The sequence below is a fragment of the Bos grunniens genome, chromosome 15 (genome assembly GCF_055505025.1).
Source record: "Bos grunniens cultivar Pamir isolate PY7600 chromosome 15, Bosgru_T2T1.0, whole genome shotgun sequence".
NCBI classification, from domain to species: Eukaryota; Metazoa; Chordata; class Mammalia; order Artiodactyla; family Bovidae; genus Bos; species Bos grunniens.
In genome coordinates this window covers 78,122,271-78,140,684 of record NC_141179.1, presented here as the reverse complement: position 1 = coordinate 78,140,684, position 18,414 = coordinate 78,122,271, and the positions used below count along the sequence as shown (strand labels likewise).

Sequence of the window (18,414 nt, the reverse complement as noted above, 5' to 3'; positions counted from 1 at the left end):
TGTAGCATAGGGGCTAAAGCCCCAAAGACCAGTTTTAAAACCTGAGCCCATTATGTGTGTGTAGTGCTTTACATTCATTCTATGAATGAAGCTTCCTTCGTTCTATGAATGTTTGAGCCTTTACTTGTCAGGCACTGATAGGTGTCCTGGGGACAAAATGACTAACAAAAACAATCACCGTTTTCATCATGCAGGGTGTGGCAGTGTAAGAGAAGTGGACCTACCTTTCATGGGGCAGTTTTGAGAAGGAAAAAGGCATTAAACTAATGTTCATACATAGGTATATCAATACAGATTTTTCATTCTTGCCTCAGAGGAGAAGAATAGGGCTTTGAGAGGCTAATGGGAAGACCAAGTGTTATTGGTGGGGCTGGAAAGGCCTAAAGTAAGTCACATTTCACCTGAGATTGGAAGGGGGAAAGGTTAGCCAGGCAAGGTGTTGCGGGAGAGGGCATTTGAGCAAGTGGGATCACTATCTCCAAAATCCATGAGGTGAAAAGAATTTGACAGGTTTGAGGAACTGACTAAAGATCTATGCGGCTTAACTGCAAATGGGCAAAATGGATAAGGACGTGAGAGATGCTGAGACTAGGTAGCTAGGCCGGACTCATCTTGAAGGACCTCAGGCTGTGCTTGGTCTTTGTTCTGGTGCACGGGCTTCTCATTACGGCGGCTTCTCTTGTTGCAGAGCGCAGGCTCTAGAGCATGGGCTTAGGTACTGCATAGCATGTGGAATCTTCCTAGGCCAGGGATCGAACTGGTGTCCCAAGAGTTGGCAAGCAGATTCTTAACCACTAGACTACCAGGGAAGCCCCAAGATATGTGAATTTTATCCTGAGTATGTTGAGCAGTCACTGAAAGTCTATAAAGGATTACTAACATGATCAAATGGAGAAGGAAATGGCAACCCACTCCAGTGTTCTTGCTTGGAGAATCCCAGGGACAGGGGAGCCTGGTGGGCTGCCATCTATGGGGTCGCACAGAGTTGGACACGACTGAAGTGACTTGGCAACATGATCAAAATCACATTTTAAAATAATCAGTCTGCTTTGTGTAAAGTAGATTTGGGATGGATGGGTAAAATACAAAAGAACAGTTTGCTTTTATGATGGACAGAGTAAGACATGGTGACTCAGCTGTGGGAGTGGCTAGAAAAACAGAAATAGATGGATTCGAGATACACTTAGAGGGTAGCTTCATTAGGACCAGGTGATAGACTGACTATTGGATAAAGGATGGTAGGGAAAAGGAGGGAGCAAGGACAAGTTCCTGTCTTTTGGTGTGACTGACCAGATATCCTGCAGAAGGATTGCCATCTTCTGAGATATAGAAGGTGGGTTTTGGACAGATGTTAAGTCATTCTTTTAGATGTGCTATTAAAGTGTCTGTGTAGTTGCTCTTTGACAGTGTCAAGTAGGCATTGAACTTTATAGGCTCAGAAGAAAGACCTATGTTAGAGGTGCAAATCTCATTGATTTCAGAAATATTTTTGAGTGCCTAATATGTTCTGACGCTAGAGCTAAAGAATCCACCTGCCAGTACAGGGGACACAAGAGATGTAAGTTCCATCCCTAGGTCAGGAAAATCCCCTAGAGGAGGGCATGGCAACCCACTGCAATATTCTTGCCTGGAGAATCCCATGGACAGAGGATCCTGGCAAGCTATGTAGGGCTTTGGGTTGCAAAGAGTCAGACTGAAGTGACTTTGCACACACACAATGTGTTCCAGTGGACGTTTAGGGACTAGGAACATAGCAGGGAACAGAGCAGACAGTCCTTGCTCTCAGAGGGAGCTGATCAACAACAGTAAACCCAAAAAACAGTAGTTCATCAGGTAATACGTGGGATGGAGAACAGGGAAGGGAGAAGGGGAATTATTACGTTTAATATTTCACATAGGGTAGTTGGGCAAGACTCAGTGATAAGTTAACATTTGAGCAGAGGAAATAAGGGTACCCAAGGGATGAGATTTCAGGTAGAGCCTTCGAAGAAAAAGGGCAAAAATGCTGAGACAGGAGCTTCTGTGTTGTTTTCAAAGAATGGCAAAGGGCCAGAAGTCTGCCTCTTGGGAGAATGAAGGATAGAGGAATAAGGTAACCAAGGGGCAGATTGGGGCTTTGTCAGTTATTTCAAGGCTGTGACTTTTACTTTGAGTGAGAGGAGGGTTTTAAATGAAGAAGTATTATGAATAACAGTGTTTTTAAAAGATTGCTTGTCTGCTGTGTTGAGAACAGAGTGTAGTAGGAAGGGGTGGGAGCAGGGAGACCAATTAGAGGTTGGTGCCACAATCCACACAAAAGACAATGGCTTAAAATGAGTTTGGTATTGTTAGAGGCTGTGAGAAACGTTCTAATAGTGGATATATTTTAAAGGTGATTTTGTTAGAATTTAGTATCGAATCAGATGTAGGGTATATTGAAAGAAAAAATTCAAGGGTGAGCCCCATATTTTTTGGCTTGAGCAACTGGAAGTTATAGAGACGCCATCCGTGAGTTGGAAAAAAGTGCAGGTGAAGCAGATGTTTTTTCTGGTTTGCTGGGTCCAGGAATTCTGTTTCGGACAGGTGTAGTTTGAGATCCCTGATACACGAGTGCACGTTTGAGGCAGTGAGTGCACGTTTGAGGCAGTAGTCAGGTGGGTGGAGAGTGTGGGCTGAATAAGATACAGATTTAGAAATTGTTGCCAGTCAGAGCTGGTAAACCAAAGGGGATCGCCTGTAGCAGCGGTCCGCAGGCTTCGTGGCGCCAAGGGCCAGTTGCCTGGAAGACGGTTTTCCCACAGACCTGGGGTGGGGGACCGGTTTCAGAATGATTCCGGCATGTTACATCGGCTGTGCCCTTGGTTACTGTGACATCAGCTCCACCTCAGATCATGAGGCGTTAGATCCCGGAGGCGGAAGCCCGCTGACACAGAGAGGAGATTCAGGTGGTGCGGTAGATGAGGTGGCGCTGGTTAGGACACTCCCAGCATGGTGCCGTCTGTGGTTCCGAAGCTACCACATAGCAGAGTTGTACGTGAGGATGAGTCTACCCTGCTTCCTAGCAGGAGGAAGCTTTAGAAGGGAAACACCCACATGTATAAGATCACCGTAGTTTGATGCTATAGTAATTATATGTAGAGGCCACATTACACTATAAGGTGTGAGTGTGTGCTGTGGATTTTAATCCTGCTGCTAAGTTGCTGCTAAGTCATGTCAGTTGTGTCCGACTCTGCGACCCCATAGACGGCAGCCCACCAGGCTCCCATCCCTGGGATTCTCCAGGCAAGAATACGGGAGTGGGTTGCCATTTCTTTCTCCAGTGCATGAAAGTGAAAAAGTGAAAGTGAAGTCCCTCAGTCATGTCCGACTCTTCGATACCCCATGGACTGTAGCCTACTAGGCTCCCCCATCCATGGGATTTTGAGTACTGGAGTGGGTTGCATCCTAGTGGAGTACTGGAGTGGGTTGCATCCTAGTGGAGTTTAATTGAATTGACTATTGTTCTAAAGGTTTCCCAGGTGGCGCTAGTGGTAAAGAACGTGTCTGCCAATGGGGGAGACAAAATAGACCTGGGTTCAATCCCTGGGTCAGGAAGATCCCCCCTGGAGGAGGGCATGGCAACCCACTCCAGTATTCTTGCCTGGAGAATCCCGGGAACAGTGGAGCCTGGAGGGCTGCAGTCCATAGGGTTGCAAAGAGTCTGAACTAACTGAAGCAACTTAACACTTTGTTCTAAACATACTATCAAGTTTGGAAATGTCTCCATTTAACAGAGAGTCATATAATAATAGTTGAATTGTATATAATACTGTGTTTTGTAGACTATACAATGTGGTTTGGAATGGCAGAATTGATTTGAGTTTGCTTATCCAAAATTTTTGAATTAGGAGAGTTCACCTGAAAACTATTGTCATACATTTCCATGCAACAATCAGAAAGAAAAGCGTAAACTCTTTTTTTTGTTGTTTTTTACAAATGTCTCTTTTTAATAGGAAAACCTCTGGAGATACATTGGAGCTGGTGGAAGAGTCATTGGACATAAATCTGTTGAATAATGCAGTTCGCCTCAAATTCCAAAACTGCGTCCTTCTACCCGGAGGAGTTCATGTCTCTGAGACTCAGAATCACGTGATAATCTTGATATTAACCAGTCAGACAGTGCATAGGTTGCTTTTACCACACCCTTCCCGGATGTATAGGAGTGTGAGTTGGTTAAGTATAATGTCCTTTATTTCTCAAGTTACTCAGTCACAAATTTAGTATTAGAGCAGTGTCCTTTGGAATTGAAGGAAGGGTAGATTCCTTGCTAGCCCTAACCAAGCACACGTTCATGCTGTTATTGTTTATCCCTAAGTCATGATCGGCTCTTTTGCGACCCTATGGAGTATAGCCCGCCAGGCTCCTCTGTCCATGGAGTTGCCCAGGCAGGAATACTGGAGTGGGTTGCCATTTCCACCTCCAGGGGATCTTCTCCACCCAGGGATCGACCCCACATCTCCTGCACTGCAGGCAGATTCTTTACTGAGGAGCCACTGGGGAAGCCTCATACTTTCCTAGTTACTATTTTAAATGATCAAATACATTTTAAGTTGCAAAAATAGTTTCATTAAAAAGAACAGCTTCCTTTTTCAACTCAACAATTTTTTTACTTTAAAAACATTGATAGCAATTGGGAGGAACTGAGCAAAATTCGTTTATTTTGATTTTAACAGATTTTTCTTTTTCATTTCTCCACAGGAGTTGGCAATTGAAAGTCAGATGCAGTCAATATTCACTGACATTGGAAAAGTTGATTTTAGGGATCCTTGCAACTATCAGCCGATCCCATCAGTGCCTGGCCTCTCCCCTGGTTCTGCCACCTCAGCAGCCTGGCTGAGCAACGATGGGGAGGCTCTGTTTGCTCTGCCATCTGCCTCTGGGGGAATCTTTGTTCTTAAACTACCTCCTTATGACATACCTGGTAAGAATGGGAATGCAGCATGGGTTTAATTTTAAACAAATACTGGCATTAAGATGGACGTTAGAAGTCCAAGGCTGTTATCCAGTGCAGGAACTGCTTCCAAACCACCCTAAAATGGTTCTTCATTATTGCTTGCCTAATGAGTCCCTAGCACTTTACAGTTTTTCCCAAGAGGGTGGGATTTTATACAGTGAATGAAAACTGCAGCTTACTGGAATGTAGGAAAACAGGTGGCTGTAAGGTGGCCTATTCTAAGGCCTTTAGTAGGGATGAGTTGACTGATGTCTATTTTCAGTTTGAGGTGCTGTAACTAAAATAAGTTTACCTGAAACAAGGAAGCTCAGTGCTGCTACCATGCTCCAGGTTACCACCTTCTCTTACCTGAACTATTGCATTTGCTTCCTAATTATCTTCCCAGATCTGTCCTTAGCCCTCTGCAGAAACTTCTCAGGCAGACCAAGACATTTAAAACCTACGTTGAGTCATGCCATTCCACTGCTCGAAGCCCTCGGGTCAGGGCTGTTCTTCATCTCACTCCAATAAACCCAGCGTCCTATGGCAACGCCCCGCTGCCTCTCTAACCGCATCTTCTCATTCTTTCTCCCCTCCTTCTCCAAACCAGCCACATGTCTTCTGGCAGTTCCTTGAACATACCAGGTGCATCTGCCTAAGGGCTTTGGTGGTGTTCAGTCGCTCAGTTGTGTCTGACTCTGCGACCCAATGGACTGCATCGCACCAGGCTTCCCAGTCCTTCACCATCTTCCGGTGCTTGCTCACACTCATTTCCGTTGAGTCAGTGCTGCCGTCCAACCATCTCGTCCTCTGTTGTCCCCTTCTGCCTTCAATCTTTCCCAGCATCAGGGTGGTGGTTTTCCAGTGAGTCGGCTCTTCACATCTGGTGGCCAAAGGATTGGAGCTTCAGTTTCAGCATCAGTCCTTCTGATGAATATTCAGGATTGATTTCCTTTAGGATTGACTGGTTTGATCTCCTTTGATCATCCAAGGGGCTCTCAAGAGTCTTCTCCAACACAGTTAAAAAGCATAAAGTCCTCAGTGCTCTGCCTTCTTTATGTTCCATTCGCAAACGCATGCATGACTGCTGGAAGAGCTATAGCTCTGACTATACAGATCTTTGTCAGCACAGTAATGTCTCTGCTTTTTAATACGCTGTCTAGGTTGATCATAGCTTTTCTTCCAAGGAGTAAACGTCTTTTAACTTCATGGCTTTAGTCACTGACCTCAGTGATTCTGGAGCCCAAGAAAATAAAGTCTGTCGCTGTTTCCATTGTTTCCCCATCTGTTTGCCATGAAGTGGTGGGACCAGATGCCATGATCTTAGTATTTTGAATGTTGAATTTTAAGCCAGCTTTTTCACTATCTTCTTTCACCTTTATCAAGAGGCTCTTCTTCACTTTCTGCCATAAGGGTGGTGTCATCTGCATATCTGACGTTGCTGATATTTCTCCCGGCAATCTTGATTCCAAGGCTTTGGTAGGAATAGTCTGTCCCCAGCTACCATTGTGGCTCATTCTCTCAACTCCTTTAGGTCCTTTCTCAGTGGGTGATCTGACCACTTTTTAAAATCGTAACGCACACCACCCCTCCCCCCATTCACTGCACCCTTCTGTGTTTTCTTTTTCTCCGCTTATGGCGTTCTGTTTACTTTGTTAACTGTCTGCTTCTCCCTTCCTCTCAATGGAATGTTAAGTTCCAGGAGGACAAGACTGTTTTCACTTGTATTTTCTGCTGTATCTCTCGCATTTAGAATTGTGCATAGCGCAGGAAAGTTACCGATTGTTGCTTTTGGAAAGAATGAAGTGCTGCTTCTGAGCAGCAACATGGGTTCCCATTTATGAATGGCAAAAATTTCCCCTTGGAATATAAAACTGCTGTTGCTATTGATCCAGTAATGATTCAGAATATTTTAGTTAGGAGAGATCTATGGAAAAGGTACAGCCTAAGACTTCCTTGGTATAGAAAGCTCACCCATTATAAATTCCTTGTTCACGGTTGCATGCTCTTGTCTTTGGGTTTCGCCAGGTATGGTCACGGGGTGCCTTGGTATCACTGGCTTGTTTTCCATCTTGCAGGGGTGGTGTCAGTCGTGGAGCTGAAACAAAGCTCAGTGATGCAGCGCCTGCTCATAGGCTGGATGCCCACAGCTATCAGGTGAGTGGTCTCTAGCCGGTGAATCAGAGGGCCCAAGAGTGTGAGCTTTTGCCCTGGTCAGCGGCAATTAATGCTTCCAGTCTGACTCCAAGACAAATAAACGTTATGCTGGAAAGAAGAAGGGTCTACACAATACTGCATTCTGTCTATAGTAACCGGACATAAGCCAGATAGAAAGTGTGCTGCCACAGCCCAGCCTAGAAACTTTTGCTCCTTCCGTTAAGATTGTACATTTAAAGTTTTATTTAGTCTCTTAAATTGCAAACTCTAAGGATCGGGTAATTGGCACCAGTAAAACGCTAATGCTCAGCCTTCCGTTTTCAGAGGTGACCAGGGGCCTTCAGATCGTCCCCTGAGCCTTGCTGTGCATTGTGTCGAGCACAATGCCTTCATCTTTGCTCTCTGTCAAGATCATAAACTACGAATGTGGTCTTACAAGGTAAATGCTACATTGATAGTTACTGTAAGTTAAAATAGGATTGCGAATTGTAGAGAAATTGAAATAAGTCTTGTTTCCTCTCGTAAAGATGATCAGATCTCTTACTTTGGAAATGATGGGCCATTTCCAGATTCAGACAGTTTCATTTAATTTTATTTTCCATACACTTCTCCCCTAAATTTTTGTATTTTTATTTTGGAAAATTAAGTCCTACAGAAACGTTGAAGTGATACCAAGTATACTCTTCAGTTCAGGACAAATGTGGTTTTGAAATGCAAGTTGAGAGGCTTCTGCCGGTGGTCCAGTGTTTAAGATTCTGTGCTCCCAGTGCAGGGGGTGCGTGTTTGATCCCAGTGCAGGGGTTGGGGAACTAGGGTCCCACATGCCACACAGTGTGGCCAAAACCTTTTTTTAAGATAAAAACTTTAAAAAATAAAATGCAAGTTGGTAAAATAGTGTTCAACCTTTGAATATGAAACAGCTACTGATTTTATCTATCAGAGCAAAGAAATGTTTTCATCTCAACCCTTTAAAAAAAAAAAAAAACCCTGTAGGGCCCTTCAGCAGATAAATTACATACGGTGCTAGATGTGATGGATATGCATTCTTTAAAAAGGGAAGGAGTTTTTTTTCTATCTTGAATGTTCTTTAATACCACTTACTAAATCTTTTCTTGACAGGACCAAATGTGCCTGATGGTGGCTGACATGCTGGAGTTTGTCCCCGTAAATAAAGATCTCCGGCTCACTGCTGGGACTGGACACAAATTGCGACTTGCTTATTCCCCTTCCATGGGACTCTACCTGGGGGTATACCTGCATGCACCAAAGCGAGGACAGGTATGAGACAGATAAGACACGTATGGAGTTATTCTACGTGTACTGGCGTGGAGCAGTAGCTGCAGACTCGAGTCTCTTCAGCTCTTCACATCAGCCTCTAGATGTATCTTGCATTGTTTCCACACAAAAAAATGTTTCCACTTTTTGTGCTACTATGTGAATTGAAAGATCTTAAAGGAAAATTCAGGATGAAAGGAAGTAGAGAGTTTAGAGGAACGTGGAAGGAAAGTGAAGTGAAAGGCGCTCAGTCGTGTCTGACTCTTTGCAACCCCGTGGACTGTACAGTCCATGGAATTCTCTAGGCCAGAATACTAGACTGGATAGCCTTTCCCTTCTCCAGGGATCTTCCCAACACAGGGAACTAACTCAGGTCTCCCACATGGCAGGCGGATTCTCTACCAGCTGAGCCACAAGGGAAGTCCATGGAAGCAAAGGTTAACCAAAACCAAACAAGAAAGAGCTAGTTTGAAAGTCTGAGTGAAGAAAATGGAGTTGTGAACGGGATGTAGGTGTTGTTAAGTAGTGCAGTAGAAGTTAATTTTGTGAAATAATTTTGCTCATTATTCAAACATTAACTGTTACATGCCGATGAGGTATTCAGGATACAATACAGTGGTATAATGGTCATCTGAGAAGGCCTTACAAATAGCTGAGAAAAGAAGAGAAGCTAAAGGCAAAGGAGAAAAGGAAAGATATAACCATTTGAATGCAGAGTTCCAAAGAATAGCAAGGAGAGATATAAGAAAGCTTTCTTCAGTGATCAATGCAAAGAAATAGAGGAAAACGATAGAATAGGGAAGATGAGAGATCTCTTCAAGAAGATTAGACATACCAAGGGAGCATTTCATGCAAACATGGGCACAATAATGGACAGAAACTGTATGGACCTAACAGAAGCAGAAGATATTAAGAAAAGCTGGCAAGAATACACAGAAGAACTGTACAAAAAAGATCTTCATGACCCAGATAATCACAAGGGTGTGATCACTCCCTAGAGCCAGACATCCTGGAATGCAAAGTCAAATGGGCCTTAGGAAGCATCACTATAAACAAAGCTAGTGGAGGTGTTGAAATAGCTGAGCTATTTCAAATCATAAAAGATGACGATGTGAAAGTGCTGCACTCAATATGCCAGCAAATTTGGAAAACTCAGCAGTGGCCATAGGACTGGAAAAAGTCGGTTTTGGTTCCAATCCCTAAGAAAGGCAATGCCAAAGAATGCTCAAACTACCACACAATTGCATTCATCTCACACGCTAGTAAAGTAATGCTGAAAATTCTCCAAGCCAGGCTTCAGCAGTACATGAACCATGAAATTCCAGATGTTCAGGCTGGTTTTAAAAAAGACAGAGGAACCAGAGATCAAATTGCCAGCATCCATTGGTTCATAGAAAAAGCAAGAGAGTTCCAAAAAAAACCGTCTACTTCTGTTTTATTGACTATACTGAAGCCTTTGACTGTGTGGATCACAACAGACTGTGGAAAATTCTTTAAAAGATGGGAATACCAGACTACCTTACCTGCCTCCTAAGAGATCTGTATGCAGGTCAAGAAACAACAGTTAGAACTGGACATGGAACAACAGTTTCATTTGGAACTGGTCCAAATGAACCAAATCGGGAAAGGAGTGCGTCAAGGCTGTATATTGTCACCCTGCTTATTTAACTTATATGCAGAGTACATCATGAGAAACACTGGGCTGGATGAAGCCCAAGCTGGAATCAGGATTGCTGGGAGAAATATCAGTAACCTCAGATGTGCAGATGACACCACCCTTATGGCAGAGAGCAACAAGAACTAAGCCCTATGGCACAGCCAAATAAATAGATTGTTGGATATTGTGTTTGGCACAGTGCCGGGCCCTTTATGTACATTAACAGCAAATCCTTGGACTGTGTGCTTCCTCTGGACTCACACACCACACATACCATCCATTTAATCCTAGTGGCATCCCAGCGAGGTCGGGTTTGTCGTCCTCCCTCCACTGGAGCTCTGATCCCCATGCTGGGTGCTGATCTGTCTGGGTCCCCTCCTCACTCCCGTTGGGCTCTGGGGTCCCAGACCATCAGCAAACTCCAGGAGACAGTGAAGGACAGAGAAGCCCAGCGTGCTGCAGTCCATGAGTCAGGCACGACTGAGCGACTAAACAAGAGCGATCCCTCTCCAGGGTGCCCTTTCATGTGGATGCCCTCCGCACCCCCTCGGCACTGACACTGCGCTGGTCCACCCCCGTGCAGTGGACGCCCTCCTCGCCTCCTTGGGCTCTAGTCTCCAGCGTGGGCTGTCTCTCTGTGTGAACCCTCCTCGCCCTGCGTGAGTTTCCACCCTGCCCCAGGCCTTCCACATAGGTGGACGCCCCCTCTCCCTGCTCATGCTCATTGCCCGAAGCCAGGCTGCTGCCTGATACAGAGACTCTTCTTAGCCCCTTGGGTTCTTTTTTTGTTTCATTTTTTACCTTTTTGGCCAAGCTGCCTCGCGAGCAGAGTCTTAGTTCCTTGACCAGGGATCAAACCCATGCCTCCTGCACTGGAAGCTCAGAGTCTCAACCACTGGACCACAAGAGAAGTCATTAGTCCGTGGGTTCTTGATTCATGCCACCCTCTCCCTGGGCTCAGAAATTTGTTAGAATGGCCCACAGAACTCAGGGCAACACTCGCAGTTACTGCTTTATTATACAATAAATGCTGAAGATGTAGGTAGGGCAAGGTCCAGAAGGGTCTCGAGGCATTGAGGCGCACCACCGTCCCGGCACATGGATGTGTTCCCCAGCCTGGGCGCTCCCCACATCCCATAGGGATAGGGGTTTTTAAGGAGGCTTCATCACATAGGCATGATGGATTATTAAGCCAGTGGCCTTTCTTCCCTTTCTAGAAAATAGGGGTCTGGGCTGAAAGTTGCAAGATTCTATTCAGGCTTCCTCTTTCTGGTGACCAGTTGCCATCCTGAAGCTACCCAGGAGTCAGCTCTTGGAGCAAAAGGTGTTCCTGTCACTCAGGAAATGCACAGGGATTTAGGAGTCTGTGCCAGGAACCAGGGTCAAAGACCAGCTACTATAACAAAAGATGCTCCTAGCACCTCTGTCACCACTCAGAAGATTGCAGGTGTTTTAGGAGCTCCGTGTCAGGAGCCAGAGACCGACATGTATGTTCATTGCTACTTTGCAGACTCTGATAGCGATTTGTTAACTCTAGATCATACTGAAAAGCATCGCCATCTTAGCAGTATTAAGGTTTCTGCTTCATCAACATGGGATGCTTTTCCATTTAATGTTTTATAGTTTTCATGATACAGGTTTTGTAGGGGTTTTTTAATCAACTTATTCCTATGTATTTTATTCCTTTTGATACTATTGTAAGTGAAGTTATCTTCATTTCAGGTTCCTCATTGCAGGTTTATAGAAATATAATTCACTTTTTTATATTGATTTTATATATACTGAACTCTTTTTAGTTCTAGTAGTGTTATAGTGGAATCCTTGGGACTTCCTATTTATAGGACGGCAACATCTGCAAATAAAGATAGTTTTATTACTTCCTTTCCAATTTATGTGCCTTTTCTTTTTTTGTCTTAATTTCCTTGAACAGATCCTCCAGTATAGTGTTGGATAGAAGTGACAAGAGTTGACACCCTTGTCTTATTCCCAGTTTAAGAGAGAAAGCTTCGGGTGTTTCACCACTGAGTATGATGTTAGCTGTGTATTTTTTGTGTTGAGGAAGTTCCTGTCTATTCCTAGCTTGTTGAATTTTTATCATGAAAGAGTATTCAGGTTGGTGCCACTGTGACATTAGGAGATCAGTAATGTCACCCACTCTTGCTTTTTTGCATAATCAGTGCAAATATTAACACGATGAAAAGGGCAAATGATGTAGAATTACTGTGAAGAGTTTTGACCTCACTGACCCCCTGAGATTAGTCTCGGGGACCTCCAGGTGTCTGTGGACCACATTTTGAGAATCTCTGCTCTAAAGATTACACTGAGATTGGATGTGTTATTCTAGGATTAGGGTCAAAGTGAGCAGAGCTACTACCTCCTTTGGTTTAAGCATTAAGGTTCTATTAATGAAGCCTAAAATCAGATACACTTCATTTTTAGCAGCCATGTAATGCTGGTGTGCCTGTTCAGAGTATAATGAAGTTGAGGTCTTTTTTTTTTTTTCTTTTTCTAAACAAAAACTGCTCTTCAGAATGTTTTTTTCTCCCTAACCTGCACATTTGAAGTTTGGTGTTGTTTTTTACAGACTTATTTGTTGGTTGCGGTGGGTCTTTGTTGCTGCACAACAGCTTTCTTTTAGCTGGGGTGAGTTGGGGCCGTTCTTGGTTCAGATGCGTGGGCTTCTTGTGGCGATGGCGTCTCTTGTCGTGGAGCACAGTCGCCATTGATCAGAGGCCTCTAGGATCTTCCTGGACCAGGGATCGAACCGGTGTCCCTTGCATTGCAAAGCAGATTCTTAACCACTGGACCACCAAGGAAGCCCTGTTTGGTCTTTTTAATCTCTGTAGTAGTTTACATCCATCCCTGTTAGTTTCATTTGTTTCTTCTTGGTTTTCTTTTGGTTCTTTGGACACTAATTCTGTTAAGTGCATTAATCTAATCATTCTCAGCATCATGTCCTCGGTGTTATATTATGCCATATGTATTTCCATCTGGGCTTCCTTGGGCTCAATGGTTAAGAATCCACCTGCAATGTAGGAGACATGGGTTTGATCCTTGGGTTTGGAAGATCCCCTGGAGGAAAAAATGGCAACCCACTCCAGTATTCTTGCCTGGGAAATCCCATGGACAGAGGAGCCTGGTGGATTATAGTCCACGGGGTTGAAAAAGAGTCAGACAGGACTTAGCCACTACATAATAACAATAATAGTTTCCATCTAGGACACTAATGAAAATCTCAAACAGAAGTGCCTTAGACCTGTGATGTGGTCTGTGGAATGGTCCTGGGCCACAAACTGTTACTAGTTTGCAGTAAAATAAATATAGAAACTGAGAGAACAGAAGCATAAGTGATTTGACGTTGCCACAGACATTCATGGTTTCTGTATGTCATGAAAGTGTCTTTCTGAGGGACTCTCTAGCGGCCCAGCGATTTAAGACCCCACGGTTCCCCTGCAGAGCGTGCAGGTTCACTCCCCGCTCGGGGGATTAGGATTCCCACATGCCACCCAGTGGGGCACCCCCCCCAAAAAAAAAAGAATATTAGTCTGCAGCAGGTTAAAAAATGAAAGAAAAAAAAAAGCGTTCCTTTACCACAGGTGGTTTGAGAAGCGCTGCACTAGACCAGCATTCTTCCAACTTTTTGGCTGGAAGATACAACAAATAGTTTACGTTGCCCTCTGGACACCCTTATGTGGCAATGGACATGTAACAGAAAACGGTTTTCATGAAAGTGTTCACCATGGGTGATCAGCCGATAAACTCTTAATCTTTTTTTTTCTCTTAAATGCTGGATGAGACCTACTAAGTTGATTCATGTCTCAGTAGTGCTTTGAGATATGTAGCTTGTGAAATGTAGCTGGAGGCGGGAATGAATGTGACCACTACATATTTTTCTCATGCTTCATACCAGTCTATTTTTCTCTCAAAGGGAATCACTGTATTTTTTTTAAAGCTTCTTGTGAACAGTTGCTTATGTTACCAGGATAGAATCTTCATGGCTCTTATTAGTTTATCGTATATTTTCTTTGTAAAAAAATTATTTAAAATAATGTTCATTAAATATTATTTTTGAGTTTGACATCTTTTTTGTTTTGGCAGTAGAGTTAAATATGAAACATGAATTATTTTGTAGGTTTTTGTAGTGAGGATTGACTTGAGTTGATTTTTATCATGTGTATGTTTTAAATTATTTTTGGTAAAAGCATTAAAAATAGGTTTCTGACCGTAGATTCCACTTCATACCCAAGGATAGCTACCATGGCAGTGGGGATTAGTAAATATCAAGTGTTAGGAGGATGTGGAGACATTGGAACCCTTTTGCATTACCGGTGGGGATGTAAAATGCTACAGCCACTATGGGGTACAGCTTGGCAACTCTTCAATTTCCGTATGATCAAGCAATTCCTCTTCTGGATATATACCCAAAAGAATTCAAAGTAGGGTCTTGATATTTGTACACCCACATTATTAGCAACAATATTCCCAATAGCCATAAAATGGAAGCAACCTAAGTCTCCATCGATGACTGAGTGGATGAACAAGATGTGGTGTTTACATAAAACGGAATATGATTCAACTTTAAGAGGAAAGAAATCGACACATGCTGCAGCGTGGGTAAACCTTGAGGATATTGTCCTAAGTGAAAACACAGACCCTAAAAGACAGGTACCATTATGTCGAGGAGTCAAGATCCTAGAGATAGATAGGATGCTGGTTGCCCAGAGCTGGGCAGTGGGAGGGGTGGGGGGAGGAATGGGGGATTTAACAAATACAGGGTTTCTGTTTTGAAAAACAAAAAAAAGTTTTGGAGATTGGTTGCACAAGTATAAATGTACTTAATACTACTAAGCTGCACAGTTAAAAATAGTTAAGAAGTGCTACTTATATTTTATCACACATATTTTTTAAAAATAAGTTTTTGAACGCTAATAAGTCTTGCTTCCTTAGAAAAATGGCATGTTGGTTATTTCAAGTATTAACTTAGCAACTTGTTTTTTATCAGTTCTGCGTTTTCCAGTTGGTGAGCGCCGAGAATAACCGCTATAGCCTAGATCACATCTCCTCACTGTTCACTTCTCAGGTAGGTTGAATCATGCTTTGCATATCACACAAGTACAGGAAAGAAGTACTGGCTAACTTACCTGTTGTGATGGGATTATAATCTTAAAGTGGAATATTTAGTGAAACTTCGTCCACACGAAATTTGATTTGGGTTTCACCCGGTTCACACGGCACCATCTTCAGTTTTCATGTTTTTACGTCTCCTGCTTATAAGTGTAACTCACCATAAAGTAGTACCTTTTCGGTCTTATTTTAACCTCTTTTTGTTTGTTTCCTCCCTACATTTCTTTCCAGGAGACACTGATTGACTTTGCCTTAACCTCCACGGATATCTGGGCCCTGTGGCACGACGCTGAGAACCAGACAGCTGTGAAATACATCAACTTTGAACAGTAGGGGTCCCTCTCCTCTGTCCTCCTGCCTTGCCCCAGGCAGTCACACTCAGAAAAGAAGGGAGCTCCTTGTGTAGGACAAAAGTCAAATGTGTGCATTTAAAGGATTCAACCCTGGGTTTGCCTGTTTTCTGACATACCTTCTGTTTCATTTTGCATTCTTACCTTAACGGTTTTAGGACAAAAAAAGGATTCTTAGAGTTGGAATGACACAAAAAAATATGCATATATACCATATTTATTGGGAGAGACAGCACATATCCAAAATACTTCTTTTTTTGTTTGTTTTTCAAACAAGCTCTGGGTGGTTTTATTAAAAGTTGTACATGATTGACTTTTTACCAGCCTGTTCTGGCACGACCCGTTCCCCTGCACCCGTGACAGCCAGTGTACAAGTTCTCGTATTTTCCACGTGCTCTGCCAGTTCCATGTTAATACTCCTATAGCGATGGAGGCCTGTTCGAGCTAATATGGCCTAATACTGTACTTCACATTTCCCCGAGGCTGGGTGCTTGGCAAGGATGGCCAGTTTCGCTTTGCCTTGTCTGATCGTTTTCAGCGTTTGCTCGTACCCCAGCACCTACTTTCCACTTTTCATGACGGGTTGGAGCCTAGAGTTGAGCAACTCCAGCGACTTTTTCATGTTCATGGTCTTCCTGCCTTACATGCAGGATGCCCCCAGCCAAGGGCAGCCTCCAGGAAGGCTGGGGAGCGAGAAAGGTCCCCAATACTTGTAATCTGCACATTTCCTTTGTTTTTAAGCAAAGGCCGTTTCTGATACCTACAACTTCCAAGAGTCACTGCAGCGCCTTTGAAGTCTCAGTGTCCTCACCCTAAGATAAAAAGTAGATTCTACAACAGTGCTTCTCAAACTTTGTTTTTTAAACAGGAAACCCTTTTTTTTCCCCCCTCCGAAGATAATGAACTCCAGTATATATAACAAAACCAGTATTTTATGAATATAAAATTATAACACAATTTAACATGTTGATAATCTCTAATATTAGATATGTTTGGTATATCTGTTATTTTTATTTACATGATATTCATTTTAAGATTTTTAACAGTTACAAAACCCATTTAAGAACCAGTTTTGAGTCAGACACTTGTGTAATTCCTGAAACATCTGAAGGATTCCCTGGATCCTATTTTGATGCTCCTGGAACTACAGTTGACCCTTGAACAGCATGGATTTTGAACTGTGGGGTCCACTCAATACATCGATTTTTTTCATAGTACTTACTGTTGGATCTACAGTTGCTTGAATAAGCTATACCTGGGTTTTTGGGGGTCAGCACCTGTAAATCCCCCATGTTGTTCAAGAGTCAACTATAATTGTACCCGAGGGGTCCCTCATGAAACCCATATTCTAGATAAGAATTCTAGGAGTGGTTGCCCCCAGGTTGACCCTGAACCACACCTCAGAAAATAGAGCGTACTCCTCATAGATGGCATTCAGGCAGAGTGGGTTAAAAAAGCAAAGAATCCAGTGTCGGGTGAGTTTGAAATCTGGTTCTCCAACTTACTAGCTGTGAGATACCCTAAACCTCACTTTCGACATCTTAAAATGAGGGCAGTGTATCCTTCCAAGAATTATCATAAGGTATAAATGAAGTGTGGGATTCCCTGGTAGCTCAGCTGATAAAGAATTCGCCTTCAATGCAGGAGACCTCAGTTTGACCTGAGTTGGGAACGTCCCCTGGGGAAGGGATAGGCTACCCACTCCAGTATTCTTGGACATCCCTGGTGGCTCAGATGGTAAAGAATCCACCTGCAATGCCGGAGACCTGGGTTCAATCCCTGGGTTGGGAAGATCCCCTGGGGAAGGGAAAGGCTACCCTCTCCAGTATCCTGGCCTGAAGAATCCCCACGGACAGAGGAGCCTGGCAGGCTACAGTTCATGGGGTCACAAAGAGTTGGACACGACTGAGCGACTAAGCACACACATGAGGTATATCCAGAATTACCCTGCAGAAGGTGTAGCATATGGTAAGTGTAGAATGAAAGTTGGCTATTATTTGTAGATTTGTGTTTAGAGTTTTAATTCAGGAAGATGCCTATTAAGAGAAGTAAGAACACCTCTATAATCCAGACTCTGCTATGAATATGTTTCTCTTTTTGGAAACTATTTTAAATAGAATTGATCTAGGACTTCCTGGTGGTCCAGTGGTTAAGATTTCATGCTGTCATTGCAGGGTGCATGGGTTCATCCCTGGTCAGGGAAATTCCACATGTTGCCTGCTGCAGCCAGAAAAAAATAGAATTGATCAAGCAGTAGTTGCAGAGCTCAGCAGCGGGACCCTTCCTGCCCACATACTGCTAACCGCGTAAGCTTCATTTTTATTCATCATCTTTACGTAGACTGATGGACTTTTTTCTCTCTCTAGTAATGTTGCAGGTCAGTGGAGTCCAGTTTTTATGCAGCCTCTGCCAGAGGAAGAAATCGTCATCAGAGATGATCAAGACCCCAGAGTAAGCAACACTGAAGTTTTATATAAGGAGATGATTTACCCTGATCATCAGTTTGAGAAGAACCAGTTGTATTAGCAGAACTCTTTAAGCTGCAGATGAAAGAAACCCACCTCAAACTGCCTTAAGCTGAACATATTGGCTTGTGCTGCTGAGAAGTTCAGAGTTACCTGGTTTCAGCCATGGCTGGAATAATGCCTTTAGGGCTTCATCTCTCCTTTGTCTCTATTCTGCTTCCCTCCTTTTTGGGTTTATTGTTGGGCAGAGCGCTTCTGTTCTAGGTCATGGAGTTGACCCTGGCCTGGCATGGTCATTCTGATCAGAAGGAATAGAATATTCTGGCTTGGCATGAGAAACATGTCCAGCCTGGACCTTCTTATTGTGGAGGGTGAAGTTCAGTTGGGTGTGGGTGTAGGAGGAGTGATTCTTCAGAGAAAGATAAGGGGTTTGTT

The 18,414-nt window shown here is 43.5% G+C and overlaps 1 protein-coding gene across 2 annotated transcripts in view; it reads left to right on the top strand.

Moving 5' to 3' along the window:
* The window catches only part of NUP160 (nucleoporin 160), a 44,056-nt gene that overhangs the window by 1,133 nt on the left and 24,509 nt on the right, over positions 1-18,414 (top strand). For both annotated transcript variants that reach the window (XM_086341654.1, XM_086341655.1), the window contains exons 3-10: positions 3,972-4,182; positions 4,717-4,939; positions 7,030-7,108; positions 7,433-7,547; positions 8,228-8,386; positions 15,043-15,120; positions 15,396-15,493; positions 17,881-17,965. In XM_086341654.1, coding sequence (XP_086197780.1) covers positions 3,972-4,182; positions 4,717-4,939; positions 7,030-7,108; positions 7,433-7,547; positions 8,228-8,386; positions 15,043-15,120; positions 15,396-15,493; positions 17,881-17,965 — 1,048 coding nt within the window. The remainder of the gene's footprint in view (positions 1-3,971; positions 4,183-4,716; positions 4,940-7,029; positions 7,109-7,432; positions 7,548-8,227; positions 8,387-15,042; positions 15,121-15,395; positions 15,494-17,880; positions 17,966-18,414) is intronic.